This window comes from Lipotes vexillifer, unplaced genomic scaffold (assembly GCF_000442215.2).
Source record: "Lipotes vexillifer unplaced genomic scaffold, Lipotes_vexillifer_v1.1 scaffold230, whole genome shotgun sequence".
NCBI classification, from domain to species: domain Eukaryota; kingdom Metazoa; phylum Chordata; class Mammalia; order Artiodactyla; family Lipotidae; genus Lipotes; species Lipotes vexillifer.
Genome location: NW_006775143.1, coordinates 6307315 through 6333109, shown reverse-complemented (window position 1 = coordinate 6333109; position 25795 = coordinate 6307315). Strand labels below are relative to the sequence as shown.

At 39.0% G+C, this 25795-nt stretch overlaps 1 protein-coding gene across 1 annotated transcript in view; it reads left to right on the top strand.

Moving 5' to 3' along the window:
* HSDL2 (hydroxysteroid dehydrogenase like 2) overlaps positions 1 to 25795 on the top strand; it is a 64398-nt gene that overhangs the window by 28928 nt on the left and 9675 nt on the right. The window contains exons 6-9 of the mRNA XM_007449766.1: positions 9512 to 9706; positions 11121 to 11192; positions 22235 to 22384; positions 25657 to 25785. Coding sequence (XP_007449828.1) covers positions 9512 to 9706; positions 11121 to 11192; positions 22235 to 22384; positions 25657 to 25785 — 546 coding nt within the window. The remainder of the gene's footprint in view (positions 1 to 9511; positions 9707 to 11120; positions 11193 to 22234; positions 22385 to 25656; positions 25786 to 25795) is intronic.

Below are 25795 nucleotides of genomic sequence, written 5' to 3'. Positions count from 1 at the left end.
GCATTCCTGGTAGAGCGAACAAAGAAGGCTGCAGTATGGGACAATACTATGTGTTTGGTGGAACTACAAGGGGTTTAATATACTGTACCCATGATGGGGTGTGGGCTGTTTATTTCCCTCTGAACTTGAGCATCTGCAAATGGGTTCATATTGGCCTGAATGTTGGGGGGGGGGTATGAGGTTGTGGGGAAGATGGACAAACTAAGCCCAAGGGGCTTGATTGCTGAGTTTAGGAGCTTGAATTTATTCAGTGGAGAGCCACTTTAGAATTTTAGAAGCAGGAGAACAGTAAGAAGAAGAAGGAAAAGAGGAGCGGTGGTTTGCTGATGAGGTTTAGGAAGTTTAATTTGGCATCTGAATATAGGATGACTTGTAAGTTTGTGGAAAGAGGAGGCAGGAAACCTAGCTAGAATATTGCATTATTCATGATGGAGGCAATGAGAATGGATTTGAGAGGGTGTTCATGCTCCTGGCTGTCTGGGAGGCCTCTATTTAAAAAACACATGTCTTCTTTCTGGACTGAGTAGAGTGCTTCTTTCTTTATGCTTGCTGGAACCAGAAGCAATCTCCCAACATTACTGCCCTTCCAGGAAGAGGAGATTTATTGCACTTAATGAAATGAGTACAATGTGACATATATTATCTACAATCAAAACAGTGTCTTGGTCCACACTTTTCGTCCTCCCTGGCTCGGTGTTCCTTCTCTACACTGACTACATTACCCCTTCTGGGTCTAGAACTTTCAAGCCAGTGAATTCAACACATCCAGAAAATGGACTAGAAGGCATGCCTTTAGTAGTTCCACAACATGAGGATCTCAGGCACGCGACTATGTCACCTTCAAAACTATAATTTTCTCATTTTACAAAACCCATTTCATAGTTTCTGCTGACGTGGAGGGTGGGGAGGGGAGGAGGGATGAGGGCTGCTATTGAAAATGCCTGCTGGGTCTTGCATCTGGATTGGTCAGAACAAGTGTGGTAGGAGAGGAAAGTCCACTTTTTAAAAAAATATTTATTTGGCTGTGTTGGGTCTTAGTAGCTGCACGCGGGATCTTCATTACCACGTGCGGGATCCTCATTGCAACATGTGGGATCTTTTTTTAGTTGCGGCATGCGGGACCTTTAGTTGCAGCATGTGGGATCTAGTTCCCTGACCAGGGATTGAACCCAGGCTTCTGCACTGGGAGTGCGGAGTCTTAACCACTGGACCACCAGGGAAGTCCCAAAGGTCCACTTTTGGTTAGGTTTCATGTGAGCTGGGGTGGGGAGTCTGGAACTGGTGGCTCCTGAACTTGAAAATGGCAGTGGAGAGGAAGATAACAAAAGCATCACAGAATAGCTGCAGTCCTCTGTCACCTGGACCACATTACATGTAGACGTGGGAACTCAGCTAAGGGGAGGTCAAGGTGACAGGGTGGCAGCTGGCCTCTCTTGGTACTAGAAACCAAAACTGGTTTCCGTTTTTCAAGGGACCTACTTACCAACAAGGTTAAGCAGTTTATACCGTATTTCACTGATTCTGAGATGCCCATATTTTCACATTTTTACATCTTTGATATCAGGTTGCATTTATAGTTGATGATATATTGTAGTTTAATTGGCAGGGTTTTTTTCCTCATTGGTACACTGTTTTCTTTTTTAATTAATTAATTAATTAATTTAGGCCGCATTGGATCTTTGTTGCTGCGCACAGGCTTTCTCTAGTTGTGGCGAGCGGGGGCTACTCTTTATTGCGGTGCACAGGCTTCTCATTGCAGTGGCTTCTCATCGCAGTGGCTTCTCTCGTTGCAGAGCACGGGCTCTACGCACATGGGTTTCAGTAGTTGCAGCACATGGCCTCAGTATTTGTGGCCCATGGGCTCTAGAGCGCAGGCTCAGTAGTTATGGGTGCATGGGCTTAGTTGCTCCGTGACATGTGGGATCTTCCCGGACCAGGGGTTGAACCCATGTCCCCTGCATTGGCAGGCGGATTCTTAACCAGTGTGCCACCAGGGAAGTCCCTGACAGTGGTACACTTTATAATCAGTGGTATCTTCGGTTCAGTGTATACATACAAGAATGTACGTGTGGGGGCTTCCCTGCTGGCGCAGTGGTTAGGAATCTGCCTGTCAATGCAGGGGACACGGGTTCGAGCCCTGGTCCAGGAAGATCCCATGTGCCGCAGAGCAACTAAACCTGTGCGCCACAACTACTGAGCCTGCGCTCTCTAGAGACTGCGAGCCACAACTACTGAGCCCACGTGCTACAAGTACTGAAGCCTGCACGCCTAGAGCCTGTGCTCCACAGCAAGAGAAGCCACTGCAATGAGAAGCCTGCGCACCACAACGAAGAGTAGCCCCAGCTTGCCGCAACTAGAGAAAGCCTGCATGCAGCAACAAAGACCCAACACAGACAAAAATAAATAAATAAAATAAATAAATTTATTAAAAAAAAAATAGAGTGTACGTTTGTGTCTGGGTACAGAGAACAGAGTAGTGGGTACCGGAGGGGAAAGGGAGGAGGAGGGTGAAGTAAGTAAAGGGGATCAACTATATGGTGATGAATGGAAAGTAAACTTAATGGTGAGCATACTATAGTGTATACAGAAGTCCAAATAAAATGTTAAACACATGGAGCGTCTATAATTTTTTAAAATTTATTTATTTTTATTTTTTGGCTGCGTCTGGTCTTGGATGCAGCATGTGGGATCTTCGTTGAGGCATACGGGATCTTTTTCATTACAGTGGAACACCAGGAAGTCCTGAAACATCTATAATATAATAAACAAATTTATTTAAGATGTTATGGAAAAACCCGAACGAACCTTTTGGCCAACCCAGTAAATTATTTAAAAGATATTTTGAAAAGTCTGGGAATGAATGGTGGTAATAGTGGCACAACATTGTGAATGTACTTAATGCCAAAGAACTGTACACTTAAAAATTGTTAATCTGGGACTTCCCTGGTGGTCTAGTGGTAAAGAATCTGCCTTCCAGTGCAGGGGACGCGGGTTCGGTCTCTGCTCAGGAAACTAAGATCCCACATGCCATGGGGCAGCTAAGCCCGTGCGCCACAACTACTGAGCCTGCACGCCTCACCTACAGAGCCCATGCGCTCTGGAGCCTGCGTGCCACAGTGAGAGAAAGAAAACCCGCATGCCACAACTAGACAGAAGCCTGCACACCACAAGTAGAGAGAACCCTGCACACAGCAAGTGGAGAGAAGCCCGCACACCGCAACGGAAGATCCCGCATGCCACAACGAAGATCCGACGCAAGCAAAAATTAAAAAAAAAAAAATCAATTAAAAACAAAACTCTTGGCTAGTTAAGCCAAATGTTTTAAAAAGAAAGGTCAACCTGAAAGAAAACCAATAAAGTGCACCCAAGTCATCAAAAAGAATGGTTAAAATGTATATACATGTGGTAAAAAATGGTTAAAATATATATTTATCTCCACAATAAAATACTTAAAAAACGAAAAACGATAATTATTTCTTGTGCTTAGAAAACATAAAGAAATTTATTTACATACTTTTCCAAATTTCCAATAAAACAAGCTGTAATCAGGGACTTCTGTGGTAGTCCAGTGGTTAAGACTTTGCCTTCCAATGCAGGGGGTGCAGGTTCAATCCCTGGTGGGGGAGCTAAGATCCCACATGCCTCATGGCCAAAAAAACAAAACATAAAACAGAAGCAATATTGTAACAAATTCAATAAAGACTTTAAAAAAATGTTCCTCGTCAAAAACATCTTTAAAAAAAAAAAGCTGTAATCAGGAGAATCACTCAAAGGTAACAGATACTTTTCCAATTATTCCTTAATAAGACTTAAGTTTTAGGGCTACTTTTAGGATTCTTGTGATCCGGGGTGTATTACAAATCTTGAATATATATATATTTTTTGCCAGAAATCATCAGGGAATTTGACTTGATTGATCATGTTGTTAATCTGTTTTTATTGTCAGTCTTATAACCTGTTGGGTTGGCCTGTTCACATCGTAGAAACTTTGTTGAGAATAACTGTTTGGCTCATTTCCTGATTTGGGGGGTTTATTTGTGCCTTCTTTGTATCTTCCGTAGAAAGGTCATTAAAGTAACAGTAGGTTGTTTGGGAATACCATTCCTTGTTCTTACATTGTGTGTGTGTATGGATGCACACACACATACATGACATGTATATACTTACATGGCATATTCTTAATTAATAATTTTTAAGAATTTGCATGCCATTCATGTAGTCTACAGTGAGACTGGAGTGTGTATGTATACATATAGTCTCATTGTAGACTATACTGAAATACTTACAGAAAAATTCTGCAGTTTATGGGAGTAAGATGATAACTGAACTCAAAACTGTTGGTTAACAAAGTATGCCCATTAGTCACATGGTGGCTAAGAGCCTGGCTCTGGAGTCAGGCAGCCACGTGTTTGAATTCTAGCTCCTGTAACCTTGGGCAAGTTACTTAACCCCTCTGTGCCTGAGTACTGTCATCTGTAAAATGAGGATAACAGTACGTACCTCATGGAATTCATTCAGATAATGTACGTAAAGTATGTAGCAGCATGCCCAGCACAGGACACACATAATAAATGTTAGCTTTTTTTTTTTTTTGGCTGGGTTGGGTCTTCATTGCTGCGTGCGGGCTTTCTCTAGTTGTGGTGAGCAGGGGCTACTCTTTGTCGCGGTGCATGGGCTTCTCACTGTGGTGGCTTCTCTTGTTGCAGAGCACAAGCTTCAGGTGCACGGGCTTCAGTAGTTGTGGCGTGCAGGTTCAGTAGTTGTGGCTCGTGGGCTCTAGAGCGCAGGCTCAGTAGTTGTGGCTCACGGGTTTACTTACTCAGCAACATGTGGGATCTTCCTAGACCAGGGCTCAAACCCATGTCCCCTGCATTGGCAGGCAGATTCTTCTTTTTTTTTTAAAAAACATCTTTATTGGAGTATAATTGCTTTAAAATGGTGTGTTAGTTTCTGCTTTATAACAAAGTGAATCAGTTATACATATGTTCCCATATCTCTTCCCTCTTGTGTCTCCCTCCCTCCCACCCTCCCTATCCCACCCCTCTAGGTGGTCACAAACCACCTAGCTGATCTCCCTGTGCTATGCAGCTGCTTCCCACTAGCTAGCTATTTTACATTTGGTAGTGTATATATGTCCATGCCACTCTCTCACTTTGTTACAGCTTACCCTTCCCCCTCCCCATATCCTCAAGTTCATTCTCTAGTAGTTCTGCGTCTTTATTCCCGTCTTGCCCCTAGGTTCTTCATGACCATTTTTTTGTGTGTTTTTAGATTCTATATATATGTGTTAGCATATGGTATTTGTTTTTCTCTTTCTGACTTACTTCACTCTGTATGACAGACTCTAGGTCCATCCACCTCACTACAAATATCTCAATTTCATTTCTTTTTATGGCGAGTAATATTCCATTGTATATATGTGCCACATCTTCTTTATCCATTCATCTGATGATGGACACTTAGGTTGCTTCCATGTCCTGGCTGTTGTAAATAGAGCTGCAATGAACACTTTGGTACATGACTCTTTTTGAACTATGGTTTTCTCAGGGTATATGCCCAGTAGTGGGATTGCTGGGTCATATGGTAGTTCTATTTTTAGTTTTTTAAGGAACCTCCATACTGTTCTGCATAGTGGCTGTGTCAATTTACATTCCCACCAACAGTGCAAGAGTGTTCCCTTTTCTCCATACCCTCTCCAGCATTTACTGTTTCTAGATATTTTGATGATGGCCATTCTGACCTGTGTGAGATGATATCTCATTGTAGTTTTGATTTGCCTTTCTCAAATGATTAATGATGTTGAGCATTCTTTCATGTGTTTCTTGGCTATCTGTATATCTTCTTTGGAGAAATGTCTATTTAGGTCTTCTGCTCATTTTTGGATTGGGTTGTTTGTTTTTTTGTTATTGAGCTGCATGAGCTGTGTGTAAATCTTGGAGATTAATCCTTTTGTTAGTTGCTTCAGAAATTAGGCATAGAGGGAACTTTCCTCAACATAATAAAGGCCATATATGACGAACGCACAGCCGACATCGTCCTCAATGGTGAAAAACTGGAAGCATTTCCACTAAGATCAGGAACAAGACAAGGTTGCCCACTCTCACCACTATAATTCAACATAGTTTTGGAAGTTTTAGCCACAGCAATCAGAGAAGAAAAAGAAATAAAAGGAATCCAAATCGGAAAAGAAGATGTAAAACTGTCATTGTTTCAGATGACATGTTACTATACACAGAGAATCCTAAAGATGCTACCAGAAAACTACTAGAGCTAATCAATGAATTTGGTAAAGTAGCAGGATACCAAATTAATGCACAGAAATCTCTGGCATTCCTATACACTAATGATGAAAAATCTGAAAATGAAATTAAGAAAACACTCCCATTTACCATTGCAAGAAAACGAATAAAATATCTAGGAATAAACCTACCTAAGGTGACAAAAGACCTGTATGCAGAAAATTATAAGACACTGATGAAAGAAATTAAAGATGACACAAATAGGTGGAGAGATATACCATGTTCTTGGATTGGAAGAATCAAGATTGTGAAAATGACTCTACTACCAAAGCAATCTACAGATTGAATGCAATCCCTATCAAACGACCACTGTCATTTTTCACGGAAGTAGAACAAAAAATTTCACAATTTGTATGGAAACACAAAAGACCCCGAATAGCCAAAGCAATCTTGAGAACGAAAAACGGAGCTGGAAGAATCAGGCTCCCTGACTTCGGACTATACTACAAAGCTACAGTAATCAAGACAATATGGTACTGGCACAAAAACAGAAATATAGACCAGTGGAACAGGATAGAGAGCCCAGAGATAAACCCACGCACATATGGTCACCTTATCTTTGATAAAGGAGGCAAGAATATACAGTGGAGAAAGGACAGCCTCTTCAATAAGTGGTGCTGGGAAAACTGGACAGGTACATGTAAAAGTATGAAATTAGAACACTCCCTAACACCATACACAAAAATAAACTCAAAATGGATTAAAGATCTAAATGTAAGGCCAGACACTATCCAACTCTTAGAGGAAAACATAGGCAGAACACTCTATGGCATAAATCACAGCAAGATCCTTTTTGACCCACCGCCTAGAGAAATGGAAATAAAAACAAAAATAAACAAATGGGACCTAATGAAACTGCAAAGCTTTTGCACAGCAAAGGAAACCATAAACAAGACCAAAAGACAACCCTCAGGCTCAGTAGTTGTGGTGCACGGACTTAGTTGCTCCGCGGCATGTGGCATCTTCCCGGACCTGGGCTCAAACCCGTGTCCCCTGCACTGGCAGGCAGATTCTTAACCACTGCGCCACCAGGGAAGTCCCTGCTATTTTTTATTAATAAGCTACCACGTTAAGAGTGAGGCCAGAGCTCTTGTGCTATTGGTAAAGTAAAAAAAAATTATTCCTAGTAAAGGAATTTTAGTTACAATATGGAGAGGTATCTTCTATTTCAATGCTATTAGGAAATTCCCCAAGTTAATGTGCACTCTTTGAAAGAGCAATGTGTGCTAGGATGTAATTGCCATGAATGTAGGGACTTTTTGTCTGTTTTGTCCACTCATCTGTCCCCAATACCTCCAATAGTGCCTGCCTTTTTTTGTAAGGCTCAATAACTATTTGTTGAATGAGTGAAAAGGGTCAGTGGCTCTTAAAAGCTATATACTTTTCATCTTGTGGACTGAAATGTGTAAGTTATTCCAGTATGTAATGATTTCAGGATGGTTTAATAGTGGAATGGAGAGTTTATCTAAATTACTAGAAACTCTGACACCTAACGTACATTTAAACAAATTGACTTTCATTGCTTTAAATGTAAGCTAAAATACATATGTAAATTGAGTTGTTACTATTTACAACTTTGACAATGTGTAATTAATAATGTAGTATTAATGGTAGAGTTTCAAGTTACTTCATAAAAAACATATAATTTAAAAATTAGGGGCTTCCCTGGTGGTGCAGTGGTTAAGAATCTGCCTGCCAGTGCAGGGGACACGGGTTCGAGCCCAGGTCCGGGAAGGTGCCACATGCCGCGGAGCAACTAAGTCCGTGCACCACAACTACTGAGCCTGTGCTCTAGAGCCCGCGAGCCACAACTACTGAGCCCGTGTGCCACAACTACTGAAGCTGGCTCACCTGGAGCCTGTGCTCCTCAACAAGAGAAGCCACCACAGTGAGAAGCCCATGCACCACAGTGAAGAGTAGCCCCCGCTCGCTGCAACCAGAGAAAGCCCGTGTGCAGTAACAAAGACCCAATGCAGCCAAAAATAAATAAATAAATAAATAAATAAAATTAAAATTTATATGCACTGAAAACAGTGGGAATTATATGCAAATATTGATAGTAATTATCTGGGCTTCCCTGGTGGTACAGTGGTTAAGAATCCATCTGCCAATGCAGGGGACATGGGTTCAGTCCCTGGCCCTGGAAGATCCCACATGCCACGGAGCAGCTAAGCCCGTGAGCCACAACTACTGAGCCTGTGCTCTAGAGCCCGCATGCCACAACTACTGAAGCCCGGCGCTTAGAGCCGGTTTTCTGCAACAAGAGAAGCCATGACAATGAGAAGCCCACGCACCACAACGAAGAGTAGCCCCGGCTCACCGCAACTAGAGAAAGCCCACACACAGCAACGAAGACCCAACACAGCCAAAACTAAAACCAAATAAATAAATTTATTTAAAAAATAGTAATTATCTCTGGGCAGGGGGATTATCGATAATTTAAAAATTCTTCCTTGGGACTTTGCGGGAGGTCCAGTGGTTAAGACTCCACGCTTCCACTGGAGTGGGTACAGGTTCGATCCCTGGTCGGGGAACTGAGATCTGGCATACCGCAGTGTGTGGCCGAAAAAAAAAATTTCTTCCTTTTAATTCTCTTTATTTTCTAGTATTTCATAAATGAAAGTAGTATCTGAACTTAAAAGTTACCCCCAAGTCCAGCCAGTATCTATTGAATGTTTATGGTATATTTGTCATTGTTTTAGGAACTAGGGAAACAGTGATGAACAAGAAAAACAGAGTCTCTATATTCTAGTAGAGGAAAAAGAGAATATAAGCTTAGGAAAGGAGCTGCATATTTTAGAAACAAGAAACTGAGGCCGAAAGATGTTAAAGTAGCTTGCCGAAAGTCACGGCATAGTTAGCTTAAAAATGTCAGTCACCTGGTTTACAGCTCAGTGCTCTTGCTGTTATTCCTCACTGGCTTTCTTGTCTCTCAAGAATGGTATGCAAATTCTTTGAGCATTCTTAGTCAGAAATCTAATTGAATTTTGCCATAAGTCTCATGAAGGAGTACTGTATAAGGCGATGTGTAGAGCAAGGAACATGTGTTGTCTACCCAGTTATGTCAGTAAAACATTTGGCAAATCCTTTAAGCTCTCTGGACCTTTTTCTCATCACCTGAGTTATAAAGAGATTATTTGTCTTGCTTGTTACTCCCATAGTCCTATTACTTGATTTAGAGTTACATATGTGTATGTTTGTTTTCTCTACAGCCATACACACTGCTGCTATGGATATGCTGGGAGGATCTGGTATTGAAAGCCAATGTAGAAAAGTTGATATTATTGCAGATGCTGCATATTGCATTTTCAAAAAGCCAAAAAGTTTTACTGGCAACTTTATTATTGATGAAAATATCTTAAAAGAAGAAGGAATAAAAAATTTTGATGTGTATGCCGTTACACCAGGTAATGCATATAGTTTTCAAAAGTAGTGATGTGTTTTTCCACATTTTCTGCAGTGGACATACATCTGTTTTGTGTACATGTTTATGTGATTATAAAATTAATATGCTCTTTTAAAAGCTGTCCTCCTAGTGAAAGGAAAAACCCAGGCCAACACAACTGGAAAAACAGAGAAAGGGAAAATAGAAGTGAGTTGAAGGCTTTTTAAGTGATGCACAGATAGAGAAGGTCACATCAGCTTCTAACCATTTCCAAATCTTGAGACCAAAAATGAAAATTAGTTTTTAAAGTTGGCCTTAAAATCACACAGTAAAGATTTTCTTCAAGGATATGGTAACAGATGACAAAGTGGTGAGTTTTTTACAAAAACTTTTTAAGATTATGGGCTTTCCAAATGTTGTCTCCTAAGTGCAGTCTGAGAGTAACTTCATGATGAATGGTGAAGGTGAATGAACAGGGTCTACCCCATGTACAAGCGGGTATTTGAGAAGATCTCAGGAAGCCCCTTGTTCAAAAATAATTCTTACCATTGTAACTGTAGGTGAGGATGGTGATGATAATGCATTTTTAATTTATGTATAAAGTATACTATATAATAGACAATATAGCCCCAAATGGGAGTTGTATTTATTTGTGCAAAAGTGTATTTTAAATATTATTCATTAGGTTGAGCTTCTAGGTGACAGAAACCACGTTTCTATTTGTATCATCCCTGTCTCTTCAGTTTGAACTGAATTGAATTAAATAGCTCTTTGCAGTTTTAAAAAACACCTTTATATACAGTATCTGTTTAGCCTTCATAGCAATCCTGTGAGGGAAGCAATATGGTATAGTGATTAAGAACAAGTGGAGTTTGGGAGGAGATAACCCAGTTCCCATTTCTGCTCAGCTGCTCACTAGCTGGGCGGCCTTAGGCATGTCACCTGTTTTCTCTGAGCCTCACTTTCCTTATTGGTTAAAATAAGGGAAAGATAATTTCTACACAGGATTTTTGTAAGAACTAAATGCAATAAAGTATATAATGTGCTGGGCACGGTACCTGGCTTATGGTACAATCATAGTACTCAGTAATTATCACTTTAGGTTTTAAAGACACAATGGCACTAATGCACAAAATTTTAAATTTGATTTAAATTAAAAATCCTATCGAGTGTTGAGAACTTAATATGATTATGGAATTATGATTAAGTGTTAGGATATAACAAAGGCTGGTGCGTTCCTGCCCTCCAGTTTTTTTAATCTTCTGAGAGGGAAAGACAGACACACATCGACAGAGATGGGAAACAAGTTCTTCTTAATGAGGAACGACCTTCTCTCAATAAAATAAAAACATATAGCGTTTATTAAACAGGTGTTAAAATCTTAATATACTTAAGTTGTTACATTAACCTGATTATTTTTGGGGTCAATTTTTCAGGCCATCCTTTGTTACCAGATTTCTTCCTGGATGAACAGCCAGTTGTAGTTACCAAGGAACCAGCAACACATGGTAAGACGTAGACCATATTTTCTGTAGGAAAATAACTTATGTATTTCTTCCAGATGTAGAATTGAACATTTCTGCCTTCTGCTTTTAAGCTTTTTCTTCTTTTCTTTTTTTTTTTTTGGATGTGCCATGAGGCTTGTGGGATCTTAGTTCTCTGACCAGGGATAGAACCTGGGCCCCTGGCAGTGGAAGTGCCGAGTCCTAACCACTGGACCGCCAGGGAATTCCCTATTTTGTAATTTAAACTAGACAAGTAATGTCTTAGTTAATTCTAGCAAAGAAGGTTGTCTTTTCCTTCTACCAGTAAGAAGTTTTTGATATATTCTTTTCATTTGATTTAAAAAAAAAGTTGTCTTTAAAATACACCTTTTTAAAGGTTTTATTTCTTTTCCTTGGCATTGTTTTTAGGTGTTTTGTGGTGATACTTTATTTTGAGGAAAAATGTATCACATCAAAATACATCTGACACCATTCTCAGAGTTTGTGCAGTGTGACTACTTTATGGGAGAAATTATCTGCAAAGGAGGTTTGGGTTTTGCTTTGTTTTGTTTTTGCGGTACGTGGGCCTCTCACCGCTGTGGCCTCTCCCATTGCGGAGCACAGGCTCCGGATGCGCAGGCCCAGCGGCTATGGCTCACGGGCCCAGCCGCTCCGCAGCATGTGGGATCCTCCCGGACCGGGGCACGAGCCCGTGTCCCCCTGCATAGGCAGGCGGACTCTCAACCACTGCGCCGCCAGGGAAGCCCTGTTTTGTTTTTGTAGTTTAGAAACAATGGCTTTCTTGAATTGGTCCAGAGTTTACATTTTAATCTTTGTGTTCTGGCATGATGCCACTAACTTACTGAAAGATGTCAGAAGAAACACTCTCCAGTGAAACCCCATGAGAAGAATTTCTCTCGTGGTTTATTTTTTTTGGCTGCACTGATCCTAGTTCCCCTGCCAGGGATCGAACCCACGCCCCCCACAGTGAGAGTGCAGTGTCTTAACTGCTGGACCGCCAGGGAAGACCTCTCTCATGGTTTATTAACAAGAATAGCAGTGCTTCTTCTGGGCCCTTACCTTATTTTTACATTATAGACTCTGTGAATCTCCTTAGTGACCATAGATTTTTTAGGTGGAGGCTAGAAAGTTTAGGAAAACATTTCTTCTGTACCTTTAGGAAACCTATAGAACCTTACCACAATGCATTTCGGTGACAAAATTTATTTCTAGCTTAATCTCATCTTTTCTATCTTTATCTTTTCTTTGTCCGAATTTTTGGAGGCAATTTCAAAAAATTAAGTAATAAAAAAGGCAACTTTTCTTTTGTATTATAGATAATTTGAAAAATATAGAAGGGAAAACGGTCACTCATAATCCCATCACCTAGAGATAACTCCTTATAAAATTTAAATTTAAAAAAAATTTAAAAATTAGGTCTTTGATTTGGTTGCCTCATGGATATATCAGAGTATTAAAACAAGGCTGTCAGTCTTTTCCTCAAAAGGCCTCATACAGAATGGCAGAAGTTAGTTAGAGAGCTTATCAAAGTCTAGAAGAGTCTATCTTCAAGACAGGCAAGTCCAAAATCCAGATTTTTGCCCAGTACCCTAAGATTTGATCTGTGTTTTAGAGGAAGATGCGTATAAACTAAGCTCATTTAAATACCAAATTTAAATAATAAGAACCACTTATCAATCACATACATTCATGTTGTTTTTCAACAAATATTTATTGGGTACCTGCCATATGGCAAACACTGTGCTAAGTACTTTGCATGCATTGTCTCATTTAATACTTACAATCCTACAAGGCAGGTATCATTGTCCTCATTTTACATTGGAGATCACAGAGCTGGCAGGTGGCAGAGCCAGAATTTAAATTCATATTTTTCTGATTCTAAAGTCCATATCCTTAACCAGTAAACTTAAATTAATTTCCTAACTCCTGAATACTTGAAGTATTAGCATATTTTCCCCCCAGTAATCCAATTTATTTTATAATGAGGAGTTGCCATCTCACGGACTAAACATGGAGTTGCTGTGAGCAGCTCGTTCTCTCCCTCTGGGCATAATGACATAGAGAACAGAATCATTGTCAGAAGATTGTTTCATGACCATGGACTCAGGATAAGATGGGTTAGATAAGCAGAATGTAAGATAAATATTTACTGACATCGGGCTTTGATAGGAGTGATTTTTGTCTTTGGGATCAGAATATGTCAGGTGCATTGACTGCAATCCCTATATCCATCTCTACAGGCGGGATGCCCTCATCTAGGAGCTCAGAATTCTCAAATTCCTTTGGCTAAAGCCTCTCTTCCCTGTACAAAAAATTAAGTGGAGAAGTGATGTTTCAGTCAACTGCAATTATACTTGACGTTTTCTGTAGATACATTAATATATTCATATAGGTAGTAGCTCAGTATTTCTGGCCTGAGATCTAACTTAACTCTTTCACGTGATTTTTTACATCCATATCCAGATCTATTGTATGTTGATTTCACAGTGTCTCTCCCAGAGGTCAATGTGTATCCCTCATTTCCAAAGGGGGAGGAAAATATTGACAGCCTTGTACTTTTTCTGGTATTTGTGCTTTGTGTATTTGTTTTGTATAACATATATGTAATTATTAATTTTTAAAATATATTTATTTATTTATTTATTTATGGCTGTGTTGGGTCTTCATTCCTGTGCACGGGCTTTCTCTAGTTGCAGTGAGCGGGGGCTACTTTTCATTGCAGTGCGTGGGCTTCTCATTGTGGTGGCTTCTCTTGTTGCAGAGTATGGACTTTAGGCACGCGGGCTCAGTAGTTGTGCTTTGCAGGCTCTAGAGCGCAGGCTCAGAAGTTGTGGTGCACGGGCTTAGTTGCTCCTTGGCATGTGGGATCTTCCCGGACCAGGGCTCAAACCCATGTCTTCTGCATTGGCAGGCGGATTCTTAACCACTGGGCCACCAGGGAAGCCCTCTTCATTGATTTTTCCTGCCCATTGCAACACAGGGAGTTCACTCAGTCTTTTTTTTTTTTTCAACCTCCAGTTTCTTTTTTCTTTTTTTCTTTAGTTATAGTTTTAATTGCTTCTATTCCAGTTTTTCTGGATTGCCCTCAGAAACACTTAGTCTGGCTACCCTGTCCCTTTCCCCTGTAGTTTTCACTATCTTTTGTTACTATTTCCATATTTTTGTTCTTTTCTTCTGCATTCTGAGAGACCTTTTCAAGTTTGTACTCTGTATAACTGATAAGATTTTAGACACATTCATCTCTCTTCCATATTGCTCCTAATGTTTATTTTAATTCTGCTATTATACTTTTTGTTTGTCATGTTTCCCATTTCCTTTTTATTTTATTGGTTTTTCATCTCAGCCAGTTATATATGACTTTCTGCCCTTGTTTTATATTAGTTTTCATGTGAAGGAGTTCTTGTGACATTTCTTAATCATAGTTTTGGGAGTCAGGATGTCTCTAGTTTATGATTCTCTGGCCAGGGGGTCCATGGCTCAGGGGCCTGTTAATTCATCTTGCTCTGAGTTTGTACAGTAATGATGCAATCTACAGCAGCAGTTTTAGTACATCAATGATGTTATCGACAACAGCAGTTTTAGTCATCTGACTCTGGTTGATTAGTGTTCAATTAGCTTAGAATTGAGGTCAGACTGGACAAGAAAGGCACTAAGGTCAGAGGAGACAAGCAAGGGAATAAAGTTTTGGGGCTTCCCTGGTGGCACAGTGGTTAAAAATCGGCCTGTCACCTCAACACATAAGGCAAATACTAACAGCCATAAAAGGGGAAATCAACAGTAACACATTCATAGTAGGGGACTTTAACACCCCACTTTCACCAATGGACAGATCATCCAAAATGAAAATAAATAAGGAAACACAAGCTTTAATGATACATTTAAGCAAGATGGACTTAATTGATATTTATAGGACATTCTATCCAAAAACAACAGAATACACATTTTTCTCAAGTGCTCATGGAACATTCTCCAGGATAGATCATATCTTGGGTCACAAATCAAGGCTTGGTAAATTTAAGAAAATTGAAATTGTATCAATATCTTTTCGGATCACAACGCTATGAGACTAGATATCAATTACAGGGAAAGATCTGTAAAAAATACAAACTCATGGAGGCTAAACAATACACTACTTAATAACGAAGTGATCAAAGAGGAAATTAAAAAATACCTAGAAACTAATGACAATGGAGACACGACGACCCAAAACCTATGGGATGCAACAAAAGCAGTTCTAAGAGGGAAGTTTATAGCAATAAAATCCTACTTTAAGAAACAGGAAGCATCTCGAATAAACAACCTAACCTTGCACCTAAAGCAATTAGAGAAAGAAGAACAAATAAACCCCAAGGTTAGCAGAAGGAAAGAAATCATAAAGATCAGATCAGAAAAAATGAAAAAGAAATGAAGGAAACGATACCAAAGATCAATAAAACTAAAAGCTGGTTCTTTGAGAAGATAAACAAAATAGATAAACCATTAGCCAGACTCATCAAGAAAAAAAGGGAGAAGACTCAAATCAATAGAATTAGAAATGAAAAAGGAGAAGTAACAACTGACACTGGCAGAAATACAATAGATCATGAGAGATTACTACAAGCAGCTCTATGCCAATAAAATGCACAACCTGGAAGAAATGGACAAATTCTTAGAAATGCACAACCTGCCAAGACTGAACCAGGAAGAAATAGAAAATATGAACAGACCAATCACAAGCACTGAAATTGAGACTGTGATTAAAAATCTTCCAACAAACAAAAGCCCAGGACCAGATGGCTTCACAGGCGAATTCTATCAAACATTTAGAGAAGAGCTAACACCTATCCTTCTCAAACTCTTCCAAAATATAGCAGAGGGAGGAACACTCCCAAACTCATTCTACGAGGCCACCATCACCTTGATACCAAAACCAGACAAGGATGTCACAAAGAAAGAAAACTACAGGCCAATATCACTGATGAACATAGATGCAAAAATCCTCAACAAAATACTAGCAAACAGAATCCAACAGCACATTAAAAGGATCATACACCATGATCAAGTGGGGTTTATTCCAGGAATGCAAGGATTCTTCAATATACGCAAATCTATCAATGTGATTAACCATATTAACAAATTGAAGGAGAAAAACCATATGATCATCTCAATAGATGCAGAGAAAGCTTTTGACAAAATTCAACACCCATTTATGATAAAAACCCTGCAGAAAGTAGGTGTAGAGGGAACTTTCCTCAATATAATAAAGGCCGTATATGACAAGCCCACAGCCAACATCATCCTCAATGGCGAAAAACTGAAAGCATTTCCACTAAGGTCAGGAACAAGACAAGGTTGCCCACTCTCACCACTCTTATTCAACATAGTTTTGGAAGTTTTAGCCACAGCAATCAGAGAAGAAAAGGAAATAAAAGGAATCCAAATCGGAAAAGAAGAAGTAAAGCTGTCACTGTTTGCAGATGACATGATACTATACATAGAGAATCCTAAAGATGCTACCAGAAAACTACTAGAGCTAATCAATGAATTTGGTAAAGTAGCAGGATACAAAATTAATGCACAGAAATCTCTGGCATTCCTATACACTAATGATGAAAAATCTGAAAGTGAAATCAAGAAAACACTCCCATTTACCATTACAACAAAAAGAATAAAATATCTAGGAATAAACCTACCTAAGGTGACAAAACACCTGTATGCAGAAAATTATAAGACAGTGATCAAAGAAATTAAAGATGATACAAATAGATGGAGAGAGATACCATGTTCTTGGATTGGAAGAATCAATATTGTGAAAATGACTCTACTACCCAAGGTAATCTACACATTAAATGCAATCCCTATCAAACTACCACTGGCATTTTTCACAGAACTAGAACAAAAAATTTCACAATTTGTATGGAAACACAAAAGACCCCGAAAAACGGAGCTGGAAGAATCAGGCTCCCTGACTTCAGACTATACTACAAAGCTACAGTAATCAAGACAGTATGGTACTGGCACAAAAACAGAAATATAGACCAATGGAACAGGATAGAGAGCCCAGAGATAAACCCACGCACATATGGTCACCTTATCTTTGATAAAGGAGGCAAGAATATACAATGGAGAAAAGACAGCCTCTTCAATAAATGGTCCTGGGAAAACTGGACAGGTACATGTAAAAGAATGAAATTAGAACACTCCCTAACACCATACACAAAAATAAGCTCAAAATGGATTAAAGACCTAAATGTAAGGCCAGACACTATCCAACGCTTAGAGGAAAACATAGGCAGAACACTCTATGACATAAATCACAGCAAGATCCTTTTTGACCCACCTCCTAGAGAAATGGAAATAGAAACAGAAATAAACAAATGAAACTTAAAAGCTTCTGCACAGCAAAGGAAACCATAAACAAGACCAAAAGACAACCCTCAGAATGGGAGAAAATATTTGCAAATGAAGCAACTGACAAAGGATTAATTCCAAGATTTACAAGCAGCTCATGCAGCTCAATAACAAAAAAACAAACAACCCAATCCAAAAATGGGCAGAAGACCTAAATAGATATTTCTCCAAAGAAGTTATACAGTTTGCCAACAAACACATGAAAGAATGCTCAACATCATTAATCATTAGAGAAATGCAAATCAAAATTACAGTGACATATCATCTCACACTGGTCAGAATGGCCATCATCAAAAACTCTAGAAACAATAAATGCTGGAGAGGGTGTGGCGAAAAGGGAACCCTCTTGCACTGTTGGTGGGAATGTAAATTGACCCAGCCACTATGCAGAACAGTATGGAGGTTCCTTAAAATCTAAAAATAGAACTACCATATGACCCAGCAATCCCACTACCGGGCATATACCCTGAGAAAACCATAATTCAAAAAGAGTCATGAACCAAAATGTTCATTGCAGCTCTATTTAAAATAGCCAGGACATGGAAGCAACCTAATGGTCCATCAACAGATGAATGGATAAAGAAGATGTGGCACATATATACAATGGAATGTTACTCAGCCATAAAAAGAAACGAAATTGAGATATTTGTAGTGAGGTGGATGGACCTAGAGTCTGTCATACAGAGTGAAGTAAGTCAGAAAGAGAAAAACAAATACCGTATGCTAACACATATATATGGAATCTAAGGGGAAAAAAAAGGGTCATGAAGAACCTAGGGGTAAGACAGGAATGGAGACACAAACGTACTAGAGAATGGACTTGAAGATATGGGGAGGGGGAAGCGTAGGCTGTGACAAAGTGAGAGAGTGGCATGGACATATATACACTACCAAATGTAGAATAGATAGGTAGTGGGAAGCAGCCGCATAGCACAGGGAGGTAAGCTTTGTGCTTTGTGACCACCTAGAGGGGTGGGATAGAGAGGGTGGGAGGGAGGGAGACGGAAAAGGGAAGAGATATGGGAACATGTGTATATGTATAACTGATTCACTTTGTTATAAAGCAGAAACTAACACAGCATTGTAAAGCAGTTATACTCCAATAAAGATGTTAAAGAAAAAAAAAATAGAATCTGCCTGCCAGTGCAGGGGACACAGGTTCGTGCCGTGTTCCAGGAAGATCCCACATTCCAAGGAGCGGCTAAGCCCATGCCCCACAAATACTGAGCCTGCACTCTAGAGCCCACGAGCCACAACTACTGAACCTGTGTGCTGCAACTAATGAAGCCCGCGTGCCTAGAGCCCGTGCTCTGCAGCAAGGGCAGCCAGTGCAATGAGAAGCCCCTGCACTGCAACTAAGAGTAGCCCCTGCTCACCGCAACTAGAGAAAAGCCAGCGCACAGCAACAAAGACCCAATGACGCAGCCAAAAATAAAGTAAATAAATTAAAAAAAATAGTACTGCTTGACTGAGAAAGGCAAATATTATTTTAAAAAAAGGGAATAAAGTTTTGCACAGAGAGACTAATCATAAACCTGTTAAACTTGTTTTAGGGGAACTTGGTTTCATTTGTTTACCAAAAGTTTCCATATTTGTTGTGTACTGAATGTACTTTTCAAATATATTACTGGTTTGTTTTTTGTCTCCTAAAGTTTTATTGTCTTGTGCAGAGTCATCATGCTATGTCTAAATATTTCAGGTGATAAATGATGCAGTTTATCTCTTGGCAAATGTCTTTCAAGGCTACACTGTAGTTTTTGCTGCCATCTCCTTGGCATCTCAGGTGATAAAGATGATATATTGATTAATAGACAAATCACCTGAAGTAGGAGTTCCAGCAGTTATTATATGACAAACTTAGTTCTGTCTGGTAGTATACCTACTAAAACCAAATACATTCCTATATATTTCCTGCCTCCAGAAACTTGAAGGAAGCCTGTGTCTTTGCTTTCCTCACTTTTAGCAGCCTCTGCTTGGTCCAGTTCTGCTGAGTTTAGGTCTTGGTTCTCTGCTCAGCCTTTATGTTGGCTGTATAAAATTACATAGTTAGACATAGAAGAAAATGTAGAGGAAGCAGTACCCAGTCAGACTGCCTGGGTTGGAATTCCTGCTGTGCCACATGCCTGGGTTGTAATTCCTGCTGTGCCACATACTGCCATGTAACCTTAGGTGTGTCACTGAGTATTCCAGTTGCCATTTTAAAACCTCACTCCTTTTTACTTTACTCTTGAATTGTGTTTATTTTATTAAACATATTGAAATGCTTTCTTAAACAAGACACATTCTAAATAAGAAGGGGGAAACTAACTTTTTATATTTATTTTATATCTGGTCACCTTCATGAGTTTTTGTCTTGTTTTAGACTTCTAATAGTTTCTAATAGAGAGACAGTTACTGAAAGCATAGACTTTGGGATAAGACAGATCTGGGTACAAGTCCTGTCCCTGTCACTTATATCTGTGACCTTGGACAAGTCACTTCAGCTCTCTGAAACAGTTTTCTCAGCTCTCACTTTCCTTATGTGAGTATCATGAGGATTAAGTATAATAGATAGTGCATCATATTGTGAAATTTATATAGTAAGTCCCCTATAAATGTTAGTTGATGTAATTACCATTGAGTAATTATCTTGAATTTCCTAAATGCCCAAACTTACGGTCTACATATAATAATAGTATCTTACAGGATTATTTCTGGCATATTTCTTAATATACTGACTCAAACTTCCAGGAGAATTTGGAAATATTTATTGAAACTATTTATTTTAGGTGTTCTTATTTTATTCTTAATTTTAATGGGAAAATCTTTAGATTTTACCCATAAGTAAGGTATTAGATGTTGGTTAAGATTTTTTATCAGTCATTTAGATTAATGTCTACATTTTTACTATATATTTTCTATATTTTATTTTTTGTTGTATTTTGAGTATGGCAGTCAATTGGGTAACTTCTTTTTTCTGTGTTCTTTTCCTTGAAGGTTTGACATATCTCACCTACTAAGTTATTTGAGTCTTTTCTGAAGTTGTTTCTTTGAAAATGTTTTTATTTTGTTATTCAATTATTGGCTTTTTCTAAAATAGAAAAACCAGAACTGTCCATTTGAAGTTTTAAAATTTATTTAAGGGTTGACATGTAGTATTCATTTATAATTTTAAATTTTTCATATTTACTTTATCCCTTTTCTCTTTTTAAAGTTTTTTTTCTCCTTTTTTCTTTGATTAAATTTTCCAGAAAGTTGCCCAATTTTACTGTATCTTATTGTTTTTTCTCAAAAGAACCAGATTTTAAATTTTATTTCATTTTTCATTCTACTGCTTTTCTCTTTACTGATTGTTTCTTTTTATAACAGCTTTGAGGTATAATTTACATATATTTAGTATATTCACAAAATTCTGCAACCATTTGATTCATTACTTTAAACATTTTTGCTTTATTATTTTCTCTTTTCTGCTTTCTTTGAGGTCACACATTTTTGTTCCTTTTCTTGCTTGTTAGGTTAATATTCATTTTTATTCCTTTAAAAATAATAAAATAATTTTGACTGTGCATTTACCCCCTTAATGTAACTTTGGCCACATCCAATAGATTTTGTAATGTAATTTAATCAATTTTGATACCATTTTAAATTAATTTGTATAGAAAAGCTTAGTACAGAAAAGCATAAAGAAAATTTTTAAAATCACATGTAACCCACCATCCAAGTATAAATACTGTCTGTATTTTGGCTTATTTGTTTCCAGTCTCTTTTATTTTTTGAAAATATAACTTAAAATTCATATCCACAAATATATACTTTACCTGATTGGATCATATTATATTTAATTGTATATTCTTCGTTTTACTTAACATTATATTGTGAATATTATCCAAGTCTTCAAAAACAAATTTTTGAAATTGGCAACTTAGTATTGTATCACATGAATGTAATATTTATTTTAGTGGTTTGACCTACCTCTTCATCTAGTGGGAGGGACCAATCTGATTGAGATTGGGAGAAGAAACGAGTTTGTGTGGTTTAGACCCTTTTGAGCCTTCTTTCTTTCAGAGTAGACTATTCTCAGTTTTCACATGATCTTTACTTACAGAGGCATTTCCATTCCTTGATGGGAGGAGGCAGGTTCAATCCAGGGATGAAAAGACTAGGTGAATATGTTTAATTTAGAGGTAAAGTTATTGAGAAGATCACTTGGCTGTTGATTCAAGCTACAGTCGCCAATTCATCTCCACTTATTTACACAGTTGGTATTCTGATCTCCATCTTTCTGACTCCACAGTCTTCTCATTTGGTTTTGGAACTCAGGGACAATGACAAAGGAGTGATTACTTGTTACCACTAAAACTCTAATAGGTTGTTTAAATCTGTTTATTATAAACACTGTATAAATTAGTGGCTTTTTTTAAAAGCTAATCTGAGAGGTAGTCTTCTACTTGAAGAGTATAAATCATTTACATTTATAATCGTAACTGACATGTTTGGCTGTTATTCCATCAGTTTGATTTATGCTTTTATGCTTTAAGATGCCACTGAATGTATTTAAGGTCATTTTGGTTAAATGGGTCTAATTGGTAGCAAGTCTTTTTGCTAATTAATTAATTTTGTGTGTGACCTTACATTGCCTAGGCTTTAAAGGTACTTATATCAATAACATTTTATAGGTGCTCTTCCAGAATTGAAAGAAGAGGAGGCACAGCCACCACCAAAACCACGTTCTGGAGCTGTGGAAGGGACATTTAGAATTGTTAAGGACTCTCTCAGTGATGATGTTGTTAAAGCCACTCAAGCAGTCTATCAGTTTGAACTCTCAGGTAAGGGTTACTTCTAGTAATCTGGAGCTTTTGTGAAACAAAGTAGGATATTTCCCTTGGAAGTGTATCAGCCTCCAGCAGTAATAACCTGGAATAGTTGGCTATATCCAGACCCTTACCCAAGAATGTAGACATTTAAGAATAGCAAATAACTACTGATTTGTATTTTTGTGTTCTTTTCTTTTTGGTTTTTGTCTGTCTATTAAGTTTCTGATTTGTGGTTACCATGGGGTTCATATATGTTGACCCATAATTATATCTATTTGTTTTAAACTGGTATTTCCACATATAAGTGACAGACCTGTTTTCTACTTGTTTTTGAGGTTCTTCTCTGTTCTGCCAATTTGTATTTTTAAGTTAATATCAGTGCATATGCACATATGTAAAATAAAATTCCCTTACAGATACTTCCAGTGGTAAATAACTCCTTAGTGTATGTAATTGAGAGAAAATCCTATTTAGGAGGATATATGGATCATGACAGATAGTATAATACAGTCATTTATCAACCATGCGCACCTTGCCTGTTTTTTAATTTTTTTTGGCTGCACCACGGGCTTATGGTATCTTACTTCCCTGACAAGGGATTGAACCGGGGCCCACAGCAGTGAAAGTGCCGAGTCCTAAGCACTGGACTGCCAGGGAACTCCCTTGCCATTTTTTACCTTTGAGATTATTCAGGTCACTCTGAATGCAGTCAGCTTTTAAAATCTCTCAGTATTTTTCTTCTCAACATAGTATTAATGCATGTTGACAAGAGTTTTAAGAATTAGCCACCACAGTCCCATTGTACACAAACTTGGACATTATCAGTTCTTTTATCTTTTGTCACCTCTATTTTATCTTAATCCATCTGCATCTTCCTGTTTTTACTTCCTTTTCTTAGAACCCATGGTCTATTGCTTCAATCACTCTTTTACCTGTATCCTAAACTTCCTGACCTGGTGCTTATGTCACCAGCTGTCATAATCCTAGTCCTGGATGATCAAACTCTCTGGCTGCTCCACACTTGCATCCAGGCTGCTAAGTCTTGCTGGAGAGATGGCAGGGGGTGAGGGGTGGAATCACACCACCCAGTGAATCTGTACCAGTAAAAATTCATCACTGCTCCTCTCCAATGTCAGAATTCTGTGTTTCTGTGGTCAGCTTATTGCCTCATTTTCCACAGTGACTCTTTTAAACCTCTCAGTGTTCCTCAAGTCTCCCATCTCTCCCTTCACCACTTCCCTGCCAGTTTCAGCAAATAAAATGACCTCCTCTTTCACAGAGATAAGGGAAGCCTACAGACAGGAATTGCTTCACCTTCCTTCCATTTGATAGCAAACTGTTGTAGGCATTGACCTCTCTTCCTCCTCTCCCAACAGGCAGACCTCAACTCCACATCCGTGCATCCTAAGCTTTAATGTCCATACTGATCACCGCTGGGCATGCTAAAAATGCAGAATCTGATTCAGTAGGTTTGAGATAGGGTCTGAAGTTTGCATTTCTGCTGTGATGACAGTATTGCAGTTCATGGATCACACTTTGAGTAGCAAAGTTCTAGATCCCATTTCCTCTGGCCTCCTCAGGAAATGTGTGCTGTCTCTTCCACCTCTTCATCCTGAAGCCTCCTTCCCAGTGGTTTTTTAACATTCCCAAAGTCTATTCTATCTTTAAAAAAACCCCAACAATAACAACCTTCCCAGTCACCCCCCCCCCACCCCCCATCTTTCTTCTCCCTTTCAGAGCCAAACTTATTTCCATCTACAATTCACTCTGTTCTGGTGTCATTTTTCTCCATTCCACTGAATTTGCTCTCACCAAGGTCCTCGGTGGCTTCTGTGTCACCAGTAGGCATTTGTCATTCTTACCTTGTCACCACTCTGCAACATTTGATGCTGTTGACCTCTCTTTCCTTCTGGAAACGCTCCATTGCTTTTTTCTGCGTCTGTAATCATGTCTTATCAGTCTCCTGTGCTAGATGCTTCTCCATCCTTTCCTTAAATGTTGATATTCTTCAGGTCACTGTCTTAGCACTCTTTATACTCTACAGACTTTGTCTAGGAAAACCTCAACCCCTCACATAGCTTTAGTGACCATAGGGGCCGATTCCTTATGTATCTATCTTCCTAGCCCAGTCAGACTTCATTTGACATTTTCATTTGGCTGTCACAAAGGTACCTCAATCTGAAAATGTCCGTAACAACTCACCATTCCCAATACCTGCCTTTGGCATTACTTGTTAAATCTGCTCTTCTTCAGTAGTCCTCTCAGTAAAAAACACAGCAATATTTACCCAGCTTCCCAAGCCAGAAACTAGCAAAGCAGATCATTCTTTTGCACCCTCCCTACCTTTTCCTCTTCATTCAGTCAGTTACCTAGTTTTGTGATATTGCTTTGAAGTTCTCTCTCAAATATGCGGACTTCTTTCCATTTCCACTGCTGCGATCCTGACCCAGGCATACATCCTCAAGCTCCTGAACAACCCCAGTACCTTCCTAAATTGTCCTCTGTATCCTCTTTATCCATCTCCAATATCTTCTCTACACTGCTGTTAGGGTGATCTATTTAAAATACAAACCTAATGTCATTCTCCTTCCATGGCATATGGATGAAATCAGCGAACCCTTTACATGGCTTACTGTGCTCTGCATCTGGACTGACTAACAAGCTTATCTGAGGCCACCATCCACTCTCTTTGTACATTCCAGTCCTTCTGTTCCTTTTTTCAGTTCCTCATCGAGCAAATACTATTTATTTATTTGACTGCACTGGGTCTTAGTTGAGGCATGTGGGATCTTCATTGCCGCATGCAGAATCTTTAGTTGCAGCGTGTGGGATCCTTAGTTGTGAACTCTTAGTTGTGGCATGTGAACTCTTAGTTGTGGCACGTAAACTCAAGTTGCAGCATGTGGAATCTAGTTCCCTGACCAGGGATCAAACCTGGGCCCCCTGTGTTGGGAACATGGAGTCTTAGCCACTGGACCACCAGGCAAGTCCCCCATCTAGCAAATTCTTACTTAACTTTTAAATCTCAGCTGGGCTTTCCTGACTCCACATCACCCTCCACTTCCTGTTTTGTAAGGACCATGTTATTGAAGAGTCTTCAGAGCCTAGCTGAGTGCCTGGCCCATAATACCTACTTAATAAATATTGGCTGAATTTCTTAGAGGCCTGGGGATTTCAACCTGGGTAACAGCATTATATATGATTATTCTAATTGTACAGTTATTAAGTTTAAGAAAAACAGGGCTTCTTTAACATTTATTTCTATATCTTTCTTTTCTGTGTAGGTGAAGATGGTGGAACATGGTTTCTTGATCTTAAAAGCAAGGGTGGCAATGTCGGATATGGAGAGCCCTCTGATCGGGCAGATGTCGTGATGAGTATGTCTACTGATGATTTTGTAAAAATGTTTTCAGGTGAGTTTTA